General features: G+C 44.4%; 1 protein-coding gene across 3 annotated transcripts in view; it reads right to left on the minus strand.

Moving 5' to 3' along the window:
• Positions 1–27428, minus strand: part of CEP350 (centrosomal protein 350) — a 2433119-nt gene that overhangs the window by 2050155 nt on the left and 355536 nt on the right. For all 3 annotated transcript variants that reach the window (XM_069641456.1, XM_069641455.1, XM_069641457.1), the window contains one exon: positions 14468–14592. In XM_069641456.1, coding sequence (XP_069497557.1) covers positions 14468–14592 — 125 coding nt within the window. The remainder of the gene's footprint in view (positions 1–14467; positions 14593–27428) is intronic.

The following is a 27428-nucleotide window of genomic DNA, read 5'->3' on the forward strand; positions in this document are numbered from 1 at the left end:
ATGGACACTATTTTTCTAAGCAGGGCTCATCCTTCAACCTCACCTGAGGACCCTTTACCTTCTCTCATCTCCAAAGGTTGTCTTCGTATTCCTTACTTAACAGCTTTTATTAACTCTTTCTACATCTAACTTTTCTTCTATTTCAAACATGTTGTCATTCTTCCCATTGTGAAAACCCTTAATTTGGCCCCTCTTCCATCTAGCCATCACCCAATTTCTCTTCTTCCCTTTCGAAAGTACTCAAGCATGTGGTCCACTCCCAAGTCTCTCTATACTTTACCCATCACTCCCTTCTTCCTCTTCTCCAAACTGGTCTCCGCCCTATGCACTCAACTGAGACTGCTCCGCTGTATGCCACCAATGCTCTTCTGACCATCATGACAAACCTTCCTCCATTTTGATTCTTTTACTTCTTGGCTGCATTTGATACTGTAGTTCACCACACTCCTTTTCTACCCTTTCTTCCCTGAGCTTTCACGACTGTTCTTTGTTGATTTTCCTATTACATCTCTAATCAATCTCTCTACACTTGTTGGGCTGCTTCTCAATCACTGCCTCTCCCTCTGCACTTTGAAGTTCCACAATGATTTGTTCTTGGACCTCTTCTCTCTCTATACTTCATCTCTCTGACAATTTCTTTTTTTCCAAATCATATTTATTCTTTTAACACTTACATGAACAATAAGTCAAAATACAATAATTCTAATGTACAGAATAATAGTTATTTAAGCACAGCATAACAATCCAATCCACAAAGGAAATGACAGAAAGTGGGAGGTGAGGTGAATAAAGGTTTTTTTAAAATATGCAATAAAGAGACAGTACAAATACATAAAAATAAAGAAAATTATAAAATAAGAAACAAAACCTTTAGACTGTGCATAAAATAAGCATAAAGGTCATTAAACTCTCCACAGATTATCTCATTTATGATGCTGATCTTTAGCGTTAAAGGACACGTTCTCTCTCCTAGACAGAAAGGGCAAACTTTGCAACCAATCAACACAAGGGGAAGTATCGTTCTTCCAAAATTTCAGAATATGTCTCTTAGCAAGAAAAAGGGCTCTATATGTCCAGAACATTTTACTACTGGTCAATACAATATTTGAAGGAAATAAGCCCAAAACAACAAGAAGTCAGTCTATTGGAAGAGATGGACTCAAAACTAGATCTATTCTCTGGAAAACACAATCCCAGAATAGTTGCATCTTTCTACACAACCACAACATATGTAACGTGGGGCCCACCTCCCCTTTACAGTTAAAACAAACATACTCATTACACAACCTCATCTTCCAAGGAGACCAGTACAGGTAATGGTTAATCCTTTGCTGCATATACCACCAGTTCTAAATCAACTATGTATTTAATTGGACCTGTACATATTTCGTTCCATTCAATACCCAACAAGCAGCAACCCAAATCCGAATCCCAATTTCCTCTACCACATTGTGCTGCTAACTGCGAGGTAGAATGAGTAATTTGTATAAAGAAGATGCAGAGAGGGGCATGGTCTTTGAGAGGAGTAAGATTACAGGCAGAGTGTGCATTGTAGCATTCATTGGTGAAAAAAGAACAGCAAAGAGCTCCCGCAGAACATTAGAACGACAGATGTCTATTGCTTTCAGCTTATATTTAAAGCGCAAAAACTCAGTCAACCATATTTTGACCATCATGAACCTGCCCAATTTACCAGATGCCTGCTTTTTGCCATGAAATCTACGATAAAACAGTTACCCTGCATCACAGCCGGGTTTTTCCACAAACTAGAGTCTGCACACAGTAGATATTTCTCATCTAGAATCTCATTACATCTGCGCCATTCTTTCACAACACGTTTTATGAAAGGTGGAGTCATACCAACCGGCAACCTTTTGTCCGTGAACATAACATCTAGGGGCGTGGGCGAGTCGGACGCCCTATCAATTTTAAGCCAGCCTGCACAGTTAATTTGGTCATACGCTATCCAGTGATGCAATGTACGCAACGTAAATGCAGTGTGGTAACGTTTGTCAGGATAACCAAAAGCACCTAGATGCACCAGTCTTTGAAGGGCATCCTTCTGGATTCGGGCACGGCCTCCCTCTCCCCACATGATTTTATTTAAGGACTTATTAATGCTCAAAAGTAGGTTATTGGAAAGTGATAGAGGGAGCATGTTAAAAACATGTAATAGTCTTGGGAGCAAAGACATCTTCATTACATTAACTTTGTTCCATAGGGTCAGTTTTAATTTCTCCAACTTACAGCAGTCTATCTATTTCTGCAATTTTCAGGCGAATATTATTTACAAGTAGCGACTCAAAATCTCTATTAACATGGATGCACAAATATTTAAGAACCGAATCAGCCCACACCACTCAGTCCACCTCAAACAATGCCCTATGACATGAAAGGGAAATTGGAAAAATTAGAGTCTTTGTGACATTCACTTTATAATTGGAGAAATTACCAAATTCCTGCAATGCCAAAAGAATTTCTGGATATGAGCAGTCTGGATTTGAGATTAGGCCAAAAACTTATCTGCATATAAGAGGACTTTTGAGACACAATCCCCAAACAGAATGCCCATTATACCTTGATGATTTCTGAGCATAATGGCAAGTGGCTCAATGAATAAATCAAACAGCAATGGAGAGGTGGGCGCAGTTGTGCACAAGGAAAATGGCTGTCTGATTTCGGCGCTCCTGCTCCACCGAGACATCCTGTGCCAAGTTATCCTTCAAGAGGCTGTCTCAGATGCTGGAAAGATGATATATCGATGGCCCAGACATCTGAGCACATTCTGGGAAAATCCTGGTCAGCTGTGACCCATATTCGTAAAGATATGGCTGTGGTGAGATTGGCCGACATCCAGCGATGAAGCGATCCGACAAATAGAACCGGGCAGATCCACCAGGTGGCCCGGGGATGCAGAGGGACTGCAGGCTGCAGGTGGGAGGAGCCTGCCGCTGCGGCTCGCGCCTAAGCCCAACATACGGGTGTTGGAGGCACCAAATCGGGGAAGGCGGCTGAAACGGACACAAACCAACGGACCCCATGCATGACCGAGACCCTTGATGTGCTCCAGCTGCTAGAGAACGGAAAACGCTCTATAGCCTTCCAAGCGCCGTGATCGAGTGAGGCCCTGCAACGAATCTGCAATTATAACCAAGGACGCTGCAGCTCTATAACAAGAGAAGTCTTGGAAGCAGCACGACACACACATGCGACCCCAAGTAAGAGTATGGCGGATTTAACCCCTGCTGTATACAGAGCTTTCAATTTTTCACAGCCCTCGCTTAGACCGCTGCTCGGCCTCGCAGCTGGGGCAGCTGACGTGTGCGCAGGGGGATCCTTGGGTAGGGGGTCTCGATGTCGGTGGACTAGAGGAGACAGCCGTTGCCTGGCCTGAGGGATGCTAGCAGGGCGAAGGTCTCGGGAACGCAGATCAATAATTTTGAGGGAAACTGAACTTTCAACTACCCTGAACCCGCCGAACGTTGGCGCTCCGTGAGGGATATAACATCCGGATCTGAGGCGGACTACCTAGTCTGGACCATACCAAGCGGTGGAACGCGGACCGCCCGTGGCGGGCGCACTCGGTGCGGCCGGCCCTCAAGGACTTTGCGGAGGTGGGGTGGCGCGCTCGTGGGGGCTCATCATAAGTTTAAAGGGACCCTGGTGCCTCCGATTGCTCACGGGAGGGATGCCCTACTGCTGCTCAACACCTACTACATTACTGCCCCGTGATCACCTGGAAGCGCGCAGGGGCTGCCCCCCACAGCCCTCCATTAATAAGAAAACACTTGATAAACACAAACTGCGCAAGTTAAGATGGAAACTCAGTGCCACGAGATATTACCAACTGAATATTACTACACTTGCACACGTGGAAGGACAGTCCATTCATGGCCAACACGCCCTGCAGACCTAAACACGAAGGAGTGTGTAAACATACTTTGAACCCCATTCCGCGCCGGCCAAGTGAACCACAGGGGGACGGTGTGAAAGTTTACAGAAATTCTTCACCCTGAACATTGACAGCAGTGAAATTGAAAGCAGAACACTGCTCTGCACCACTATGGGGGAACCACATAAAACAGGCAAAACATCAAAGACCCCTGGTAACAAAAAGAAAGGGCCAATGGATACTTACACCAGCAGCCAAAACCAAACTACTACAGTGGAGATGCACACAGAGCCCATTGAGACTGGCGAGCCTGAAGTGGGGGAACGAGAAGACAAGCTGGCAACACTAGTACAGAATGGATTCCTGGCAGTTAACGTGAAGCTGGATGAGATAGTAGCCACTATTGGCTCCATGAGGGCCAGAATAGATAAACAAAGCGCATGTGTCACGGAAACTGAAAATAGAATAAGTACAAATGAACAAATCATTGCTCATCACAGTCGAGACATTACCCAAATTAAAGAAACAATGTGCAAGCTACAAAATAAATGTGAAGACCTCAAATCGAGATCAAAGAGAAACAACATTCAAGTGGTTGGCGTAGCGGAATCCTTTGAGAAAGGCCAAATGGAGAAGCAGCTGGAAACACTGCTCAGATCCTTATTTGGGCCCGAGTCATTCTCTGAACACTTCCTGGTCGAGAGAGCGCACCGTACGCTGGCTCCAGTACCTAAGCCAGGTGCACCACCACGCACGATAATTGGCCGTCTCCTCAACTACAGCGACACAATCCTACGTCTGGCAAGGTAGGCTGGAACATTGCAGTATGAGGAAACCCGAATACACATATACCCAGACTTCTCCGCCGGGGTCCAGGCAAGCAGACGATCCTATGACCAAGTTAGGAAACTCTTGAAGGCACGCCAGATTACATACGCTTTGATGTTCCCGGCCAAAATGAGGATTCAACACGCAGGAAGAGCGCACTTCTTTGTATACCCCTTCCTCCTAGAGGGGGCAGACCGGCGCAGAACAACAGACCCCATCCAGCAGATTAAAGACACAGGCCAAATGAAGTTATGTCTGGGCTACCATATCCTTTTTGTCCGGAACTAGGCTGAACTAGCAATCAAAAGCTGCCCTATGATCCATGGTTAGGTGGAGTGGGAAGAACCGAGGTTGGCGGTCATGTGGAGCAACATGGCTACCCCTGGAATATTCCACAAGTTGATGTGGGAACATCGTCAAGTTGGGGGTGATGATGAGGGAGGGTGGGTGGGAAGAGGGTACGAAGTATCTTGTTCTATAAACTCATGGTGCGAAACAGCGATTGGGACCCACGGGGAGGAGCCTCGTCCCAAGGGGAGGATGAAGGAGGCAGAATGTTTGTTAATGGTTAAATCAGTGGTTGCACGGATGCTGGCGCTACCCATGCTATACAGGCATTATATCACTAAGAGACGAGGCGTCGTCGGAACATTTCCCTATGAAGCATTGGTGATGGGTTGAAGGTAAAGCTGCTGTCGTGGAATGTCAGGGGACTAAATAACCAGATAAAGACTAAGAAAGTGGGCGATTATATCACCAGGCACGGCCCCCAGATCCTAATGCTGCAAGAAACGCATACAATGGATGCGAGCAATTTAGACATATTGCCCAAATGGGGCATCCGAGTCCAGAGGGGCCATCACCCTTAGTCATCCAAGTGTGGGGTTCCAACTAGAAGGCCAAAATGTTGACCAACTCAGCAGATATGTTCTGGTGTGGGGTGAGATTGCTTGCAAGCAACTATTGCTGATTAACACATATGGGCCTAATGTTGATGACCCTGCCTTCTACACGAATATGTATCAATTAATTGCTTCAATTAATGTGACCACTATAATCTGGGGAGGGGATTTCAATGTGGCCCTGGACCCCAGACTTGATAGATCCAGGACTACTGTCAGGGCACCAAATAAAACAGTCCTCACCCTGACGTACATTCTACCACAGCTTTCACTGGTGAACGCCTGGCGTGTGGTGAACCCGGACAGTAGGGGATACACTTATTACTCCTCGGTTCATGACTCTGAGTCTAGAATCGACTATTGGTTTGTTTCCCCTGCTGTGGCTACTGCACTAAAGACATGCGAGATATTACCCCGCACATATACGATCATTCCCCTGTGTTGTTGGAGGTGGAGCTTTGCGATGCCCCTAAGCCCGTAAAAAGATGGAGAATGCCAGGGGGAATTTTTGGCGACCCCCGGGTGGTGGAGGAACTACACATAGAAATTGCAGAGTTTCTTTTACTAATAATGTGGGATCAGTTGATAGGTACTCCACTGTCTAGGAATCCTTTAAGGTTTGGACAAGGGGAACTTTGATATCCAAGTCCGGAGGCCTCCTAAAAGGTTTGTGAGCTGAGCTAACTGAAACTGAACAAACTGGGGGAACTAGAAGAAACTTATACTCGCACACAAGACAAGGCAATACTGGCTGAAATTCAGGCACACCTCCAAGAATTTGGTAATTTGGCCACTAGAGAAATGCGCTATATGGTGGCACCAGTACCAGCTCGCAGATACGGGGATGGGAATAAAGCTGGGAGGACACTGTCCAATCTGCTTAAACAGGATAACCAACCGAACCAGATCACAAGCATACAAACATCACAAGGGTTGGTTCTCCTGAGGGAAGAGGGGATTAACAGTGAATTTGCTAAATTCTACCAAGACCTATATAGGAATAAAGACACTAAAACAGACACTGAAATGTAATCATATCTAGTGGCACTTTCCATGCCAAAACTCTCAGAGGAGGCCCGACTGGCAATGGAGCAACCTGTAACCGCTGAGGAAATCATGGAAGCAATTAAGGCGCTATCGTCGGGTAAAGCTCCAGGGTCAGACGGGTTAGGAGCCGAATTCTATAAGGAGTTCCGCGAGGAACTAGTGCCAATACTATTGCAGGTATGGGAGGAAGCCCTTGAGACCAATATACTACCCCCGACAATGAGAGAGGCTGTGATAACCGTACTCCCTAAACCTCGTCGACCACCCCAAGATATATCATCCTACAGGCCCCTTTCACTTATAAACACTGACGTCAAGATATTTGCAAAAGTACTGACCAATCGACTTTTACCGGCAGTCCCAACATTGGTCCATCACGACCAAAAAGGGTTTATATCCCCACTAGATCCACGGCCCTAAATCTCTGTAGACTTTTTGGCATTATGGCACAGATAGACCCTGGAAGAAACGCAGTGGCCATATCCCTCGACGCCGAAAAAGCCTTTGACTCGGTGTCATGGGTTTATTTGTTAGCGGTACTGGAGGCATTTGGGATGGGCCCCAATTTTATCAGATATGTGAAACTGTTATACACGGAACTCGGTGCAAGAGTACTAACTAATCGATCCATCTCCGAATTATTCCTACTGGGAAGAGGCACCAGGCAGGGGTGCCCATTCTCGCCTATACTATTTGTGCTGAACATAGAGCCAATGGCAATCGCGATTGGACTTAGACACTCACACAGGGGGATAAAAATGAAAGGCTCCACCCAACTAATCTCCCTATACGTGGATGATACGCTCCTATATGTCCGTGAGCCAGAAAATAACATGGCACTCATGGCGGGGATTCAGGAATTTGCAGTTTACTCTGGGTATACTATAAACAATGCCAAATCCGAAATATTTCCGCTTAACCGACAACCAAGTGCCCGGACACGCGGTGCAGACTTAAATGGTCCGAACAAACTATTAGATACTTGGGGATACTTGTTTCTAGGGATAGACATACATGATACACAGACAATCACAAGAGCGCATTACAATCATTAAACACTAAATTACTGATGTGGGGGCGCCTTCCAATCTCACTACATGGCAGAGTCGCAGTTCTTAAAATGATAATCTTACCCAAATTACTGTATTTTTTTGTGAATGTCCCTATATGGCCAGGACGGCCCTTCTTTGCCAAGTTCTGATCCATGGTGGTAACTTTTCTGTGGAATGGGAAAACAGCAAACATAGGGTGGGAAAAAATGACTGAACCATGCTCCTCAGGTGGCATAGTGGCACCCAACTTTGAACTGTACTATTACGTTGCCCAAGCTCAATTTGCGAAATATTGGTGCAGTGAATCCAATAGCCCGCCCCACACGTGGATAGAGGAATACACCACACACCCCACGAATATACAGTCTGTAATATTCAACACACAATATAGAGATACATGCGAGTACAACCCAGTGAGCTGCACGGTCGGGGCCTGGAAAGCTATATACAAAAGACTGGGCTTGGAAACATCCCTATACCCAGAGGTGTCCCTCTGGAATTACCCGGGCATACCTCCAACACACGATAGCAGTTTACAGGAATCCTGGGACCCAAATAGAGAAATGAAACTGGGCGACATGTTTATTAACGGGAAGCTTGCAGCCTTAAGTGACATATTGAGGGCATTGGGTGGGGGACCGCTTAAGACATTCCAATACTACCGCATGAGATCAGCTTTTCAGAAGTGCTGCCAGCTCTTTCCGGATGAGCCCCTTACACATCCATGTACGCAGCTGGCAACGGCTGGGGATCGCTAAACTATATGTGGCAGTTCAGGCCCACACCCCCACAACAAACCAGGTCAAAGACAAGTGGGAAAGATCTACAAGCCCCCCATTGATGAAAGAACTTAGGACAGGTACTGCTCGCTTACCAAAAGGGTATCACTAAATGCTGGCCTACGCCTAATTCAATTTAAGATTTTAAACAGACTACACTACACCCCAGCTAAGATAGCCAAGTTCACGGTGGATGGTTCGGACGAGTGTCCCAAATGTAGGGCTCCTCAGGCGGGTGCATTCCACATGTACTGGGGGTGTCCAGTGGTGGCAGGATTTTGGAGGGATGTGGCGGAGATGCTAGAAGAAATCACACAGGTTCTCTCTGAACTAACGCCACAGAAATACCTGTTTGGTGACATAGGCAAATTCTCCGAAAAAAATCAGGAGACTGTTTAATATCTCATGTGCGGTGGCCAAAAAATGCATCTTACAAACTTGGAAAAGCCCTGGTCCACCGAGCACGAACCATTTCCTTCGGGAACTAACATATGTTAACGAATCGGAAGAACAATTTGTCCCCTGACCCAGCCAGTTACAAGTAGGCCCAAAGATATATGGGGCCCTTTCAGAATGTATTTATGCGACATGGTTTCTGATGAGGACGAGTCTTTGTAATATTTAATGTTTCGATGAGCTATGTGTCATATCATTGTTAAAATATGTGAAATGTGATGAATGCTGTGCATCTTTTGTGACCACTAATAAAAAAGAGTTTAAAAAAAAAACAGCAATGGAGACAAGGGGCAGCCAGAATCTGGAAACATTCCAAACGACAACCATTAACAACCAAAGACGCCCTCGAACCGATATGTAAGGCTCTAAGAGTCGTCAGACGTGTGGTCCACAATTTACTTTAAGCAAGACTTGAGGTAAGAAAACCCAGCATACCTGCCAAAATACTTTTCCGCATCAATACATCATATGGATATGCAGAATCTCTCTTTAGGTAGATTACATCAAGCAATTCCCTTCAGTTAACATAACTTTTCCTACCGCTTACAAAAACTGATTTTCATGAACCAGTTTCAGAAGCAAGCCATTTAATCTTCTAGCAAATATTTTCGCTAAGAGCTTTACATCAACATTCAAGAGTGAAATTGGTTGATGGCTCTCATATAGCGAGGGACTTTACCTGGTTTCGGAATTACTGTTATTAATGCAATCTGCATACAATTGTGCAAGGAAAGGTGTCGTAGCCGGACTAAAGGTTTTATAAAAGTATTGGGAATCCATCAAGGCCAGGACATTGACCATTTGCCGATGTATTTATTGAAATTTCAATTTCCTCTCTTTTTATTGACACATCAAGATCTAATCTTTCTTGCTCATTTAGACTTGGCATATCTATTGAACAGAGATCATTATTAATTTACAACTCGAAAACAGTTTCATCAGCCGTATATAGGGAGGCATAATTTTGTCTAAATTCTTCACAAATTTCCTCTATCCTTCTCATTGTTCCTTCCTTATCCACAACAAAGAGCACCTGTCTGTTATTTTCCTTTTGCTGCATACGGTTTGCCAACAAGGTTCCTGACTTCTCACCCCATTTCCAGAAACTTGTCGGGAATAGAATAGGTGAGTCTCTGCCTTATGATGAAGTTCACAATCCAAGGTTTGTTTTGCATGGGATAAAGCCAACATATTTTCCTTACTTGGCAACCACAATAGCGTACCTCACATGCTTTATATTCATCCTCTAGTTTGACCATAACCTTCTCCCGTTGATGTTTCCTGTATGAAGCAAAACTAATCATTTTACCACGCAATGTTGCCTTCAACACATCCCAGATTACCAATATGGAGTCAACTGAATGCAAATTATCCTTCCAAAACAGTGATATTTCTGTCTATATGGTTAACACATTCCAAATCAGAGAGCCGCTGAATATTCATTTGCCATCGTTTTAGACTTCAAGCTGCCTGCAGACTCCATGATCTGAAATTACAACATCACCAACTGCTGCATTACAAACGTCCCCACAAACTTATACGGACAAGAAAAAAGTCAATACATGATATTTGATATGATATTTTATTTATATCGCGCTCATACACAAGTGTTTCAGAGCGCGACCAAGCAAAGGGAGGGGAACAAGGGAGAATCAAAAACAAACAATCTTACTAGGCACAGTAGCATGGAAAAAGGGAAAAGGGGACAGTGCGAGGGAGAGGTGGAAAGTGCGGAACAAAGGAGAGAAACAGAATAAATAAGTGCAATAATAAATAAAAAAGGTAGTGCAGCCATCAAGTGGCAAGTTCATGATTAGTCAGATAAGAGTATATCTGATAAGTGCAGAGAAAAATAGGGGACTGTATGGGTACAGATCCTGATCCCAGTGCAAGGGGAGTCTTGGGGGCAGGAGGGCAGCATGGTGAGCAGGTACCTGTGCCCGAAAGGACAGAGGGTGGCCTTGTGCTGCGAGAGAAAAACAGATCAGCAGGGGAGAAGAGGGGCAAAGGCAGAAGCAAAGAGGAAGGTCTTCAGGTGCTTCCGGAACCAGAGATGGTTCTCCTCAAGTTTCAAGGTGGCCGGGAGGCTGTTCCAAAGGGAGAACCCAGCCGAAGACAGATCTGCCCCCAGCTCGTTTCTTTGAAAAACAACTGACTCTGAGGGAGTTAGAAGTAGAGGAGCGAAGGGCTCGAGAGGGTATTTGCGGAGGGATAGTTGAAGGTATAATGGACCCAGGCCCCAGAAAGCCTTATGGACAATGCAGAGGGTTCTAAATGTAAGCCTTGCATCCATCTGAGATTCTTAGTCTCACAGGTAGGGGTAGGAGGAGGGCCAAGGGAGGCCGGCCAGAGAGTGAGGGGAAAGGATTGTGAAGGTGTGCCATTGAGGAGGATCTCAGTCTTGTTGGTACTTCGGCAAAGATCGTTGCGGCACACCAATTTTGAATGGCGATTAGGCAATCGGAGATGAGGGAAGGAGAAGGTGTGTCTGAGGGAAGCCTGAAGATGAGTTGGGTGTCATCAGCATAGCACTGGAAGTTTGAACAGAAAATTGAAATGCAGTAGTCAGGTTTTGCCAGGTATTGGTTGAAAAGCCAGGGCGAGAGGTTAGACCCCTGGGGAACACCACAGGTAAAGAGGATAGGAAGGACCCAAGTTGTACCTCGGAGGGTAGATCAGAAAGGAAAGAGGTCAGCCAGGGCAGGGCCTGATCGGTGATACCCAAGTTGTCACGGCGACGATTGAGCAGGATGGTATGGTTGACCGTGTCAAAAGCAGAGGAGAGATCAATTAGGATGAGGACGGAGGGAATGCTAGAGCTAAGGTCTTCACAGATGTTCAGGAGAGCAGTTTCCGTGCTTCCGGCAGCTCTGAATCCAGATTGGTCATGGACCAATGGATCATGGGTCATACCATGTACCATTGAATGAAAAGTATATTTTCTACTCTCCCCATTAAGATCCTGCCAAATGTCATTTAAATCCCACTTATCTAGTAATCTTAAAAGTCATTTTCTTGCTTTAGCTTCAACGTAAGAGTTAGCCCGAGTAGTCTTATCCATTTTCATATCAATTGTAGTATTGAAGTCTCCCCCAACTACAATCTCTGTACAACTCAGTTGGTACAATACTCCGTCTAGCATTTTAAAAAAGCAGCTTTGTTCACATTAGGCGCATAAATATTAAAAATTGTCATGTATCTATTCTCAACATGTAATTTAGGTGCAACCTATCTCCCCTCAGGATTCACAGATACACAATCAGTCCTATAGCTCAAGTCTGTCCTAAAAAGAAAAGATACACCTCGAGAATTACTTGCAAAATAACTTGAAAACTCTTACATACAAACTGTTTAAAATATATCCTACTTAATCTCCTCTCAAATTAATCTCCTGTAGAAATACTATTTCCGGCTTTCGGCTACTCAGTAGCAATAACATCTCTCTCCTCTTAATAGGGTTATTCACACCCTTAACATTCCAGCTCATGAACGTTGACCATGCTGGCATTGTTTCCAACGTAAAAAAATGTCAGTGCCGAACAACATGCACCCACTGCCAACTTTCTTCAACATTGAACATACATTCTTTATTTCCTTTTTTATTTGTTTTTCCTCCCTTCTCTTCCCCACCCCCTCTTCCTTCCCTTCTCCCTTCCTCCTTTTTTGTGAAAACCGCAACTTACAGGTGGTGTACCTAAGGATATCACAGATAAAACACATTCAAGGAAAATAGACAAAATCATGAATGTTTTAAATTGAAACAAAAGCAGATAAAATGAAAGAAAAAAAAAGGAAGAATAGGAAAGAGCATATACGCCAATATATTCACAACATTATACAAAAATCAAACTTGTAAATTTGCTCTGTATATATCATAGCTAGAACCAACATTACATATACAGCAGTGGAACAGCAACAACCACCCATCAACCAAATATGAATTACAAACCCAGACAAATGTATCAGACCGGGACTAAATCTACAACATTTTATGCAACTAGAAACAAAACAAAAGCTGTGTAAAATTGTACAGTACATACACAGTTAATTTAATGCACATGTAGACGGTTCTCAGCCAATATATCTGTTCATAATAACCCATAAACAAATTAATCTGTCTTTACACCCACACGCATACAATTCATACATATCCGCATATCCACACATTTACCTACAAATACTCAGTAAATACATTAATGGAGCTGTGGAAATATTCACATTAACGTAAACCCCTCACACAACGTCTCAACAGACCGGTGGAGTCACAAAAGATCTTACCCCTTTCACAGATCACAGAACTATCTTGCAAGGCCACTAGCAATGCAAATTAAAACACCCTACTCCTGGAAAGAATAGTTGAACATAATAGATGTGGGGTACCCTCTCTGACAATTTCAAAATGTGTGGTTTCCTTCCATTTCTATGCTGATGACTCACATATCTGTGTGTCATTCTCCAACTTTTCTGACACCATTCACGCCTCTTACTGCTTGTCTACTTGCCATCCTGCAGTGGGATACACTGGTTTCCTTTACCGAAATCCCTCGAAAACTTAAGTCCCTTTTCCCCCCATCCTCTTCAGCATACCCTCTTCTCCCCTTCCTTCTCTTTCGTTCACAAATGTTACCTTTCTCCGATACTGTTCACAATCTGGGTATTCTTTTTGATTCTTCTCTCTTTTTCACCTTCTATTGCTCATAACTGTCACTTTAAACTTTTCATTATTTGTAAAAATCCATTATCTTTTCCTTTTTACGACTGCAAACATTCTTATTTCCACATTTCTCTTATTCCAGCTTTGTCCATTTTCTTCCTTGCTCATTGGCCTTGGCACTATGAGCTTTCTCCCCTGTGCTCCATCATCTTTCTATTCGCATTCTGTTCAGTCTCCCTGCTCCGTCCTCAATGACTTCATTTTTGTTTCCTGCAAATCTTGTCATCTATATTCCACTTTTCCTGCATCGTCTACTAGTTATGTTATATTATTGATTATTTGTATAGCTCCTTTTTCCATTGTTATGATTCCAAAGCGCTGTGGGTTGAACACCCTCGGGGACCGCATTCCAGGTCAGTGGAGAGAGTAATGTAGTAAAACGTGCTTGAGTGCACTTGGTATGTGTGCAGCCAGTGTGCAATAAGTGGTGTGTAGCCGCATACTAGTGCTAGGTGTGATGCGGTGGTTGTATGAGATCAGTAGAATGTGAGCAGCATGACCAAAGGACTTGAGTATCTGCAATCTGAATGTAACCTGTTCACATGTTTATGGCTACTGTTTTCAACAAGTACAATGAGGAGAGAGACTAGTTGGTGGAACCGCACTAATTTCTGATCAGTGACTTCCCACAGGATAGGAGAATTTAACTTGTTCAAAAAGGCATATTTGTGGTAAACTCTGTTCAGCAAGTACAACATAATTATCCTGGTTCCGATGATCACTACATGGTTTGCAGGTAATCGCTGAACCCTTTAAGCACAATAACAATATGCATGCTATTTCATCAATGCACCCACCTGCCAAAAGATTGTGGCTCAGACAGGGAAAGGTCACTACTGGAAGAAGCACTCAAGGGACGATCCTGGCCTTTGTTCTCCTTGTCAGATTCTCCAGAAGGTTGATAACCAGGCCTCGACAGCGGCTGAAAAGGAAAGAGGATGTTATACAAACAACATATACCACTTTTACCCAGGCCGCCATTCAATATCACTTGCAGTGCACCTCAAACTAATCCGTCTGCAAAACCTATAGGCAATAGACCCAAAGTTGCTGAAAACTAAAAAAGCCCATTCTTACCAATGTTGGTGTTTGGGTTTTGTCATCTTGGCTTGGAGCAAAGTTCACAAAGGTACATAAAAAATGAAATTCAACCATCAAAGCTGCCTAAACAGAATAGGAGTGCAACTAACCATTATCAATGCTGCTTTAACAACAAGGATTTAACAAATTGCAAAGCTGTACAACCCAAAACAAAGTGTTATCGAACTAATGGCAAAGCTGCAGAAATCCGATAATAGTGCACCAGAATAAGAGCAAAGGTACTACAAAAAAACAGAAGAGAATCCCACCTTTCCCCACAAATAAAAGCAATAAACGAAATGCTGGCTAACAACCGATTATGACGATCATAAGAAGCATATGAAACATAGTACTCCATTCAAATCGCTAATCGGACAACAGGGACCCCAGAAAAGCATGTTTCAGTCACATGTGCTCTTAGATCACTAGGACAGTGGAGAAGAGCTGAGTACTACCATCACATACATGCTGTGGAATAGCAAAGACTCAAGGAAATGTCAGCGATTCAGTTATCTACCATGGAAAAGAAAGACCAGAAGAAGTCTGGAATGTCCCAGCCACATATCTGCTATGTAAAAGCAAGAACTGTGAAGGGTGGCTGAGTTTCTAGTCAAATAGGACTAGCCAAACCTGCGAGTGGCAGATTGATCCCAGATCAATTGTCTCACCCCTGTGCTTCTGCACTGCTGTTTCCTCTACCTACATAATCTTGATAGGATATAACATGAGTCACAGAAGGACTTCATGCCCTTGGGCTAAACATCCATCTCAAAGTTGACAACTCTCTGAAAATCTATAAAAGGATACCTTTGCACAATCAGAAGTAGACAAAGAATTTAAACACTCTTGCCACATATAGAATGAATGTGCAAAGGTTTTTTGTGCTTCCGAGCTGGGAGTCGGGAAGAAGATCAGTACAGATATTTCCTCATCGAATGGGAAACCAGAAACAATCTTTGGAGAAATGTAGGGTGCGTGCCGAGCACCTCTTTGTCCCTATGTAAGCTACTGTGTGGTTCCTCTGCGTTTAATGATTCTAGCTCACATATTGTGCACATCGAAGTAATAGCGACAAAGAAAGTGGTTTTCAATGACACCCAACGAATGACAGTTGATGCTGTGGGTTCAAATGGCTTCTGCAGGAGTGCTGATAAAACCACATTCTGGTACAACAAGGGGTAGGGCCTTTTCCTTGGTAGACAGAGACTCAGTAGGCCATTAAAATGTCTTGATTAAGGGGTTCGCCAATGAAACAGTCCTTAATTTAGTATACAAATACACACCTACTGCTGCCAGTTAAGTGCTACAAGAATCTACAGATATTCCACTCTGTTAAATGCGTGACTGAAGAGCACATGCACCAGACCCACTTCCACATTTGTCGTCATTTTCCTTGCACCAGTGGCAGAATAGCGTCCATTTGCTGGTATATTGTGCCATGATGGAACCTTTTCTTCTTGTGGCCAGAACAATCTTCATGTTTTTTCTAGAGAGCCCCAGGTGGCCATAGACTCAGGCCTCTGGGACCAGGGTGCTAAGGAAAGAGAAAGTGGGTCGGGGTGTAGGATCATTCCACCAGTTGATAAAGAAGGTATGCTCTCAAAGGTAAAATCCAGGGTTCCCTCATCCCGAGTGCCTCCAGGTCAGAGAATCATATGCTTTTGGGCCAGGTTGACAGTATCGGAATCAAGTGGCAGTTCCTTGTCCGCTTCAATCTGTGCAGGACCCTTGACACTAAGAGAACAGGAGGAAAAGTGTAAAGCGTCTGACCATCCCATCATAGAAGAACAAATTACTAACCACTGGTAATGTTCTTGCAACTAGATGTTTTTCCCACTTATTCCTCATCTTTGATATACTCCAATATCATGCTGGCAGCTTCGGAAAACATTTCACAGCAGAGGGCGCTGTGTGTCGCCGACCCCATGTCCCTAGACAGCCTCTGTCTGCTCTCGACCACGACGTTGGCATCAGTATAAATGGTGCGCACCGCACCTATTGAATCAGTTCAGTCTCGAAGATTAAAAAGACATGAGAATTAACAGAGAGGAAGGTGTAAATCACAGAAATTGTCCCAGATGACATTGCCTACCTAATCAAGGGTCTACGCACACATGACCACATCACCCTGGCCCTCAACAACCTTCACTGGCTCCCATTGCACGCATGAATCACCTTCAAGTCTTGCTGCCTCATCTGTAAGGCAGTCACCCTCAAGTCACCCATCTACCTCACAGAGACACTCTGCATCTCCGGCAGACAGTGAAGCACCAGAAGCCAGGACATGTGCAGACTTTAAATCCGCTGCTGCAAAAACAAAAGTACAAGAAAACAAGCCTTCTCTACCCACCTCTTCAAGGAGTCTCTCCTCAAACACTAGGCCATCACATCCCCCCCCCCTCGCGCCTCCTGTCTCACTAGACACCAACCTGCCCTTCTCCCCGCAACAGCTGTACCCCCACCTCAGTCTCCCCCTCTGTATCCTACCCTTCGCTATATATCTGTACTGTTACCACTTCAAAGCGGTCTGTTGTGTATCTGTATTGTTATATACCTCAGTAAAGCACTCTCTTGCTTCTCAAAGCTAGGTCTGCACTCAATAAATACAATAATAATAAAGTTACTGATTAAAGAAAGAACATAACCAAGAGAAGCTTGAAGAAGGTTAGAAGCCTTTTTGAAGAGCCTGTTGTAGAAGTCTGGTAGAAGACGTACAGGTGGCCTGTAGCAATTATGTTCTCAACTGAAAGCATAAGCCAATTCCTCAGGGATCCGAGAACCAAGTAAAGTGAGGGGTCGGGATGAAGACTCCAACTATACTGCTGGCTATGATAAACTGGCAACTGTGAGATAATCTAGGGCAGGATCTCTGACAATTTAGGAGGTCTGAGAACCAGAACCTCATGGACCAGACGTGAGCCATTGACAGCATCCTGCAGCTCAGAGACTTCCTCAGTTTGTGAACTACCTTACCCAAGAGGTAACAGAACATTGAAGGAAGAAGGCACCCCTTGTGACCATTCTCCGCCAGCCACCAAAGTAGTATAGAGGACCATTGAGCATTCCAGGCAGTAGCCAGCACATGCCTCAGGGGATGTTTCCAAGATCCTGAATATTGTCCGTCACTCCCTGGTTCAGTTACCACTCTAGCAGAGAAAGTCTGGTGAAGGAGTCAGCCTAAACATTAAAATAACCACCAGATGACTGCCACAAAGGAAAATGCCTCGAACAATGGCCCATTTCCACAATCAAATAGCCAATTCTCCTTCTCTTCAGGAAGGCTCGTACTAATTACGTGAATTGGTTGAAGTATCATCGAGCCCAAATGTACCAAAATGATGGTACCAATATGTTTTGAACTTTGGCTACTAAAAATACAGCAAAAATGTGGAACATAATCAGTTATCAGTAGGCTCACAGACGGCCATTCAATCTAGTGCCGTAAATGAACAAAAATGGATCCAATATTTTAGTGAGCTCTACTCTGCACCAAAAGGAGAATCCCAGTGATTTGGCCGAAGCCAAAATTATCGAGGCTGAAATGACCGAAACCAAAGTGTTCGAATAACCAAAAGTTCGAACACTTTGTTTTCGGACATTACAGCCACGATAATTTGCAAAAACACACACATACACACACACACACACAACACCCCCCCACCCACACCCCCAACATACACAAACCCCACTTACCTTCATCTTCACGCTGGTTCCTGTGAAAGGGAACCGGCGCTGCAGGGTCCTTTTCTTCTTGTTTCTTTTTAACAGAAGCCTGTGGGGGTGTCCCGCAGCCCCCGCTCACTATACCATGAAGTATAGTGAGCGGGGCAATGCAGGGGACACCCCCGCAGCCCCCCGTTTTTTTTTTTGAAAAACGAACGGCTGCGGGAGTGTCCCCAGCAGCCCCCGCTCGCTATACCATAAAGTATAGTGAGCGGGGGAATGAGGGGGACACCCCCGCAGCGCCTGTTTTTTTCTCCAATGCTACCACCAAAGGATCGAACTTTTGGTGTTCGATCCTTTGGTGGTATCATTTTTCGAACATTTGGTCCTTTCGACCATTTTTTTTTCGGTCAAAACGACCGAAACCCCAAAGGAAATATCAGCTTAGACTCCCTTAAATCTAGGAAAAACTTCCATCTAAACTTTGATAAAGATGAAATACTATACTTCATCAAGTCTGCAAGCAGTTTGTGGGCTGCTGGCCCGGATGGGCTGTCTATCACACTCTAAAACATCTTCCTGATCATTGGGCCTCCATATTGTTCCACATCTTTTCAGCCATCAATGTTGCTCAAGTGCTCCCAAAGACCTGGACTCATTCCATAGTGTTGCCGATATTTAATAAAGGCGATCGGCAATGTCCAAGTAGTTATCGGCCCATCTCACTTTTAGATGTGCCAGGTAAGATCTATGGAAAACTACTATTAAGGGAATTGAATATTTGGATTACACAGAACAATCTAAAAGATCCATTCCAATAGGGATTTGTAGCAGGTTTGGGTACAGTACCTAACATCTTGTGTCTAAACATGAAAAAAATGCAATATGCTGCTTGAGGCCAATCGCTATATTTGGCTTTTATAGACTTTCGATCCGCTTTTGACTCGATTGATCGGACTATGTCATATGAAAAACTAATCAAACAATTTCCCACCATCCGTATTGTCATTAGTGATGGCCTTACACTCTAAGACAACTATGCAAGTGTGATTAACAGTAGATGGTGTTCTTTCAGCCCCTATTAATATCAAAAGGGGCGTGAAACAGGGATGCACATTAGCGGCATTCCCATTTAACTTTTTCATACTCGATATGGGCGAAATCTTTGCTTATACAGTTTGTGATGCCCCTAAATTGGGAAACCAAAAAATTAGGTACCTCTTATATGCAGATGATTTGGTGCTGTTGTCTCAGACTCCAACAGAATTGCAAAATATGTTACATACCCTTGCTACTTATGCGAAGGAAAATAACCTGCTAATAAACACTAGTAAATAACAAGTGATGGTATGTAAAAACCGTGTCAGGTCTGGATGTAATGTATACAACTGGCGGTTGCAAATCAGAGATTTGATAGTAGTTCTGAATTACAAATATTTAGGGGTACAGCTATCATACTCTAATAATTACATATCTCACAAGTGGGAATTGCAATGTAAATTACAGGCACTCACTTCACATGCTAAAAAACGTACTCGCAAATTTGGTAAATACTCACTCAAACATGTGCTTACGTTTTACCAAATGAAAGTAACACCAATCTTGATTTACGGCATGGAGGCTTTTTCTCCAGGATCTCAGACTCCAACAGAATTGCAAAATATGTTACATACCCTTGCTAAAATGAGTCCAGATTTTGGAAACAGGTCCTGCACTTACCCAAGTGTACTCCACTACCCATGATACGCTTTGAGCTGGAGTCATTGTCTTTACATTCACAGGTTCTTTGGAAAATGTGCTTGTTGCTTTGCAAATTCTTAATGGGGGTGCAAAGGTCTATCATCTTGAGTATAGTAGCCTGCCATCTTCTGACCTCCACCAGCAACTTTTCCAGCAATTGGCGCAAAACCACATTTAATGCCATGGCTGAGGCATCTATAGATATAGAACTTTTAATTAATAATCCAGCACAAGCAAAAATTAAACTTTTCCAAAGTGATTGGATTAAAAAAAAAATAAATAAATTAAAAAAAAAATCGAAAGGCCTGTGACTCATATAAAGACTTTTATGTAACTCGTTTTGGGGAGGGAAAAATATCGAGTCACGGCTGAATAACTTATGAAATGTCCATCACCCCATTTTAGAAGGCAATATGCGCGTTTCATTTTAAACCTATGGCATACCCGCGAAGTCCTACATAGGAGGAGACAAATTCCACAAGATCAAAAGGTATTGTCGCTACTGCCCAGATGAGCAACAGAGTGAAACTTTAAAGCACTTGATTGTGTCATGTTCTGGTTTGAGTCTACTCTGCACAAAATTCTTTAATCAGGTTTTTGACCTGAATACTGTGTTGGACCAGGAGGAAATATGGTGTTTAATTTTCTCAAGCCTGAGACTGGCAGTAAAGGTTGCCATAGTTCACTTTTTAGAAGCAACAGTGGCAGAAATCGAGCTTGATGAAAAAGAAGCTTAAAAAAATTGTAGAATAATTAATTGTATATGTAGATAAAAATTTGAACTTCCAAGTTTATGGAATATATTCAGATTGTAACCATATCCATCAGCAGCTTTTACTTTCTTTTTTTTTCTCTCTGCTTGTCTTTTTCTGTCATTGCTTTATTATATGATTTTATCTGAAAATTTTGCTAAATAGGCATTATATTTTGTATTATCTGTATAATCAATGTTTAAATCTCTATTTGTTTTAATCTTGTATCTCAACTTGAGTTGAATTGAATGAACCTTGTTTCTTTTATATTTTGTATGATATTTGAAAAGTTGTGTTTCACAACTAAACAAATTTAAAAAAAATAGCCAATTTTTCAAAAGGGAGGAGGCCTGATCCGGTCCTGCTTGTTTGAATAGTTCATTGCAGTCACATTGTCAGTGACAACCACCACTCACTGCCCCCTTAGGGATGGAAGAAAATGGCCTTCAACTGCAATGTGTTAATGTGCACTTTCTGATCATGAGAGTAACATAAGTCATAGGTTTGCAGATGGCACAGGGAAGTGCGCCCCATCCAGAGAAAGACACCGGTTGTGATATTCTGATAGGGGTTTGGGACATGAACAGTTGGATGATCGAGACCACCAGTGTAAATCCAACAACATTCCTGAAGCTATCTGAAACAAAAGAGGTCTGTGGTTGAGAGTCATGCTTCCAGTAGCATGTCGGCTGCAGCTGAGTGCCTCATGTTGAGCCTGGCATTAGGCACCACAAGAGGACAGTAGGCCCAGTAGTTTCTGTAAATACAGAGCTGGGAGAGCACACTGCTCGAAACCGATAGCATCTGGATAATGCCAGGTATTCTGTCTTCCAAGGAAACGCCCTCGATACCAGAGTATCCGTGTACATTGGATGAAAGAGGAGCAGAGTGGGTTGGAGAGAGGCCTTCCTCCAACTGATGGAGATGGACTGAGCGAAAGCCAAGTTCAGCGCTGCTTGGATGGCAGATGGAGCACTCACTGGCCAGTCGGCCAAGTATGAATATATATGGATGCTCTCGCTCAAGAGGCTGGCTGCCACCACTTCCATAACCATTGAATAAACCTTGGGAGCGGTGCAGAGGTCAAAAGCGAGGACTTTGTGTGGTAGATGAAGATTCCCCAAAGAGAAACGCAGAAGCCCACGATGTGGTGGTCACCTGGAACTATGTACGTATGCATCCAGTAGATCTATTGTGCAATTCGTATTGCCCAGCTAGAGAGGAGAGGAATTAAGCCGACATCCCGATCATGAATTTATCTGGCAGAAGGAAAAGATGGAGGATCAGCTTGCATCTGGCGCTGTCCTTCTCGACCCCAAAGATCCAAGTATAAATGGGACTCTCCACACCTCCCAGATCAAGGAGCTTTCCAATCTCTGGCTCAGAAAGAGAGGCTAGTGGAGAAGGGTTGATGGGTAGAGGCTGGAGTGACAGCTGCAACGGGAAGACTGTAACCCACCAAAATCAATTTGTGTTTAGTCATCCTGTGTAATTTGTTTACAATTATCTTGGAACAGGTCTACCCAACCCCGCACCCCATCAAGGGAGGAAAGATTGATGAACTGCTGCTGCTCCTCCTGGTCTCCAGATGAGGGGTTGCGTTGGGACGAACCAATTTGTGCATTGAAGCTTTGTGGTGGTGCAGAGAAAGGATAGAAATGACAAGCTCTCCTTTCCTAGGCCTTCTTCTGAAAACCACTGAAAGCCTGGCAGGATATAGCCCAGTATGCCTTTTTTTTACATGTTTTGGCACTTGCTTAGAAATGACGATGAGTGTTTTGATGACAAGTGTGCGTCTTTTCTTTAGTCTGGGCCTTATACATAGGGGAATGGAAAAGCTGCAGCCCAACTGAGAGATTCATCAATTCCTCCTGTGAAAAGCGTATTACTTTTTAGCCAGGCCTGCTGCCTACTTTGGGAGTAAATATCAGTTTAGCATATGCTTCTGTCAAGAGATGACTGGCGACCAATTTGGCCTCATCTACCCGCAGAGGACTGCCCACTTTTGCACTCTGGAAGCCACTTTGCAAAGTCCACTTTCTCATAGCAAAATCTGTCGCTGCAGCAAATGCTAGGAGTTGCCATAAACTCTCATTGTATGCAGGGCCGCCGCCTCCTTGCCCAATGAGCTTGAGGATAAAGTTGATGAAGCATGTTTGATATGGGAAAGGGCAGCTGCAACCAATTACATTAGGCTGAAGTGGGATGTCTGGTATCTTGCCTTGGTGCATCAATGCCAAAGCCCCAGTTTATAAAAGGAGGGGGAAAGGGTACACAGGCATGGAAAAGTGCGTCTCCTCATTTTCTTGAGTGCCATTTGCATCTTCATATCCCGAATCAAAGAACGGTGGTGGGTTGAGTGTACCACTGAAGAGGGAGTGTGGAGAGGGGCCAGAGCTGGGCCACCAGTGCCGAAGGGATAAGCTGATCCAAAATAGTAGACATGACAGATGCTGCTGTTGTCAACAGCAGTGCGGGGGGCAGTGAGACCACTGGCAGTGGGCTGGAGGAAATCACCTCCCTTGCAATGGCTTTAATGTGTTGAGATTTGCATAAGCATTAAAGCAAACAATCCCTCCCCCTCTGTGAAGATCTATGTTGACTGGTGTAAGAGATGGGACCCTGAAGTAAGGATGACGGGAGTGGCATCCAAATTGGATCAATGAACCTGTATAGCAATGGTGAGGATAAAAGGGGTAAATACCTCATGTCGAATCGAAGGAACAAGTTACTTACTTGTAACTATGGTTCTCCAGCACAGATTCACATGCGCATGAATATTCCCCGTCAGGCTGGCAATAGTCTGTTAAAAAAACAGTTTCATTTTCACTTACAAACTGTATTTCACCTCTAAACCAATCATTGCGCTCTAGGTCATACTGCCGCCAGCCAATGACCGTCCTCTTCATAAGCCCCTCCTCTGGCAACCATCTTGAAATTTGGTAAACACGTAAAGTGGCAGTATGACTAAGAAGAGCCGCATAGGGGACGGCGGAAGGGTTTGAATGTGAATCCATGCCACACCCATGCTGGAAAAGACAATGCATTACTTACCGTAAAAGCATTTCTGATGGTTGTATCTGCTTAGATTCACATGCTGTGCATAGTCCGACATCCAGTGGTCACTGCGGAGTATTGCATTTTGTTTTTCATAGTCGAAAAGGGGACGTCGACATAGGCGTGTCTGTAACACTATCCCTATTAGTGACGTGCAGTGTACCCACAATCCCTCTCGCGTCAAGGTCCCTCTGTTTGTATTTTTTCTGCCCTGAGGGAGCCTTACAGACGTGAGTGAGTACAGAAAAGGGATCTAAAAGGATGTCCATGTTCCTTCCATCCGAGCGGGGAGGAAGGGTGGGCGCATGTGAATCTAAGAAGATTCAGCCATCAGAAATGCTTTTACGGTAAGTAATGCATTGTCTTCTGATGTGTGTTAATCTGCTTAGAATCACATGCTGTGCATAGACTAGCGAGCAGTACCCGGAGTTGGAGGTGGGTTGTGAGAAGGAACAGTAGAGAAAAGATGTCTTAATACTGCTTGTCCCACCTGGGAATCAGATCTAGAGTGGGCATCTAGACAGTAGTGTTTTGTAAAGGTGTGTACAGAACTCCAGGTTGCCGCTTTGCAAATGGACTCAAGAGGGACATTTGCAATGAATGCTATGGAAGCCCCAGTGCCTCGAGTAGAGTGTGCTCTTGGCTTGAAGGGTAGCTCTCTCTTAGCAAGAGTGTAACAGAGTTACACATTGTACAATCCATCTAGATATAGTGGATTTTGAAACTGCATCTCCTTCTCTTCCAGCTGCCACCGAGACAAAGAACTGATCAGTCTTTCTCAGTGGTCTAGTTCTTTCAATATAAAACATAACGGCTCTGCGCACATCAAGTGTATACAGGCTTCCTTCTCCTAAATTTGAAGGGTTTTGAAAGAACGTTGGTAGTTCTATTGACTGGTTGACATGGAATTTAGAAATGAATTTCGGTGCAAACCTAGGGTGTGTGCGTAGAACCACCTTAACTTTGTGAACTGTTAAAAAGGGGTCTAGAATAGAGAGCGCTTGTAGTTCACTTACTCTCCTAATGGAGGTGATGGCTATTAAGAAAGCAGTTTTAAGAGTGAGGTCCTTAAGTGTTGCTTTGTGCATGGGTTCAAAGGGTGAGCCCATGAGCCTGGTAAGTACTGCATTAAGGTCCCATCCGGGAGCTGGGTTAGCTATAGGAGGGTGGATCCTCTTTACTCCCTCCATGAAGGCTTTAATAACTGGGACTTTCCACCATGACACTTTATGTTGGGAAGTGGAAGTGGTGTATACGGAAAGTGCAGCTAGATGGACTTTAATAGAATTAAAGACCAAACCTGAGTCTAATAAGTGAGTCAGGTAAAGAACAATTTATGTGGGAGAGCAGTCAACGGGGTTGATACTCTTACCTCTACACCAGATGACAAATCTCTTCCACTTGCTAGAATAGCAGTAACGAGTGTTAGGTTTCCTTGCCTCCTTAAGAATGTCCGTGCATCTTTGAGTGAGCTGTAAATGTCCAAATTCTATGACCTCAGGAGCCAGGCTGCTAAATTCATGGTCCGTGGGCATGGGTGTAGTGTCTTGCCCTTGTCCTGTGACGGCATGTTGTACGAGCAGGGTAGTTTAACCGGTGGAGACAGAGGCATCTCCATCAGGTGAGCGAACCATGGTTGCCGGGCCCACATAGAGGCCACTAGTATCATCGTGACTGGTTCCTGGTGCATCTTGTGCACTATCTTGTTGAGAAGGGGAGTCGGGGGGGAACGTAAACAAATTTCCCTGACCATGTTATCCAGAGACCGTTCCCCTTGGAGCGGTTCTGTGGGTAACTGGAGGTGTAATCTTGGCATTGGGAGTTCTCCAGAGTTGCGAACAGATCTATTTCTGGGAATCCCCATTGTGTGAAAACGTCGAAGATGATGTCTTCGTGTAACCGCCATTCGTACTCTGAGGGCAGACAGAAGAAAGTCTCTGCTGAGTTCGTCTGCTAGCAGATTGAGTTCCCCTGGTACATGTTGTGACAACAGCAACATGTGTTTGAGAGCCCACTTCCAGATGTTCTGGGACAGCTTGGACAGTCCTGGAGAGTGAGTGCCCCCTTGCTTGTTCAGGTAGTACATGGCTGGGGTGCTGTCTGTGAGGACCATCACTGTCTTCCCTTGCAGGTGTGCCTGGAAAGCCTTCAGTGCCTTGAAAACCGCTAGTAGTTCCAGCAAGTTTATGTGTTTGGACGCTACACTCGGAGTCCAAACTCCATGTGCAGTCTGATGGGATAGGTGGTTAGAGTGGTTTCCACTGCAGGGGTGGCGAATTGTTCAGGAAAGGCCTGCGAGACCACCACTAGATCGTCCCATTGTCCGCTGGCCTGACACCACTGGCTGTTGAGCCACTCTTGCATTGGGCGCATGTGCAGACGCGCGTGAGGTACCAAATATATACACGACGCCATCATTCCTAGCAATCGCATTGCTTTGCGTACCGTCAACTCTCGACCGGCTACATATTGAGGGATCTGAAACAGCATATTTTGGACCTTCTCGTTTTAGGGGAAGACAAGGCCGTCCTTTGTTCAAATTAGAGCCCCTAGGAAGTGATTGATTTGGCTGGGGTCTAGGCTGGACTTCTTCTCGTTGATTGAGAAGCCCAGTTGGAACAAAAGGTCTACAGTCTTTTGGGTATTTGAGAAGCATGTCTCGTAGGAATCCCCTGTTATGAGCCAATCGTCGAGGTAAGGGTATACTGGGATGGACAACCTGCACAGGTGGGCCGCTGCCACTGCAAGTACTTTCGCGAATACCCTCAGCGCTGACGCTATGCCGAATGGTAGCACTCTGAACTGGTAGTGTTTGCCCTCTATCATGAACCCGAGGTATTTTTTGTGCGCTGGCAACATTAAAATATGAAAGTATGCATCTTTCATGTCCAGTGTTGGCATGTAATCTCCCTGAGATAGCAGGGGGATTACTTCCTGTAATGTCACCATACGAAATTTTTGAGGTTTAACAATTTTGTTCGCTGGGCGCAGATCTAGTACAGGGCGCATGGTTAAGTCCTTTTTGGATACAAGGAAGTACACTGAATAAATACCTTCCGTTACCTGTGATAGAGGTACAACCTCTATTGCTCCTTTTTCTAGTAGCAGTTCCAATTCTTGAAGGATGGCGAGGTGCTCCGGTGATGGGCGTCGTCCCCTTGGGGGTCTGTACGTGGGGGACCGACTGAATTCTATGCAGTACCCGCGGGCTATTGTTGACAATACCCAGCGGTCGGTTTTCCCTACCATGCTGCTAGAAAGGATGTTAACCGGCCCCCGACCGGCGATGCATGGGAGGGGACCCGAATCTTCGGGTCATTTGGTGTTGGTGGCCTGGGAACCTCTAGGAGTGGGGCCCTGACCTCTTCCCTTGCCACAACGTTGTCCGCTCTGGGTGTATTGTCCGCTGGTTCCTTGATTAGAGGACCAGTGTTAGGAAGGAGTCTCTGTTTAGGCTGAATTTCCT

This window comes from Ambystoma mexicanum, chromosome 1q (genome assembly GCF_040938575.1).
Source record: "Ambystoma mexicanum isolate Mex_15411 chromosome 1q, UKY_AmexF1_1, whole genome shotgun sequence".
Lineage (NCBI taxonomy): Eukaryota > Metazoa > Chordata > Amphibia > Caudata > Ambystomatidae > Ambystoma > Ambystoma mexicanum.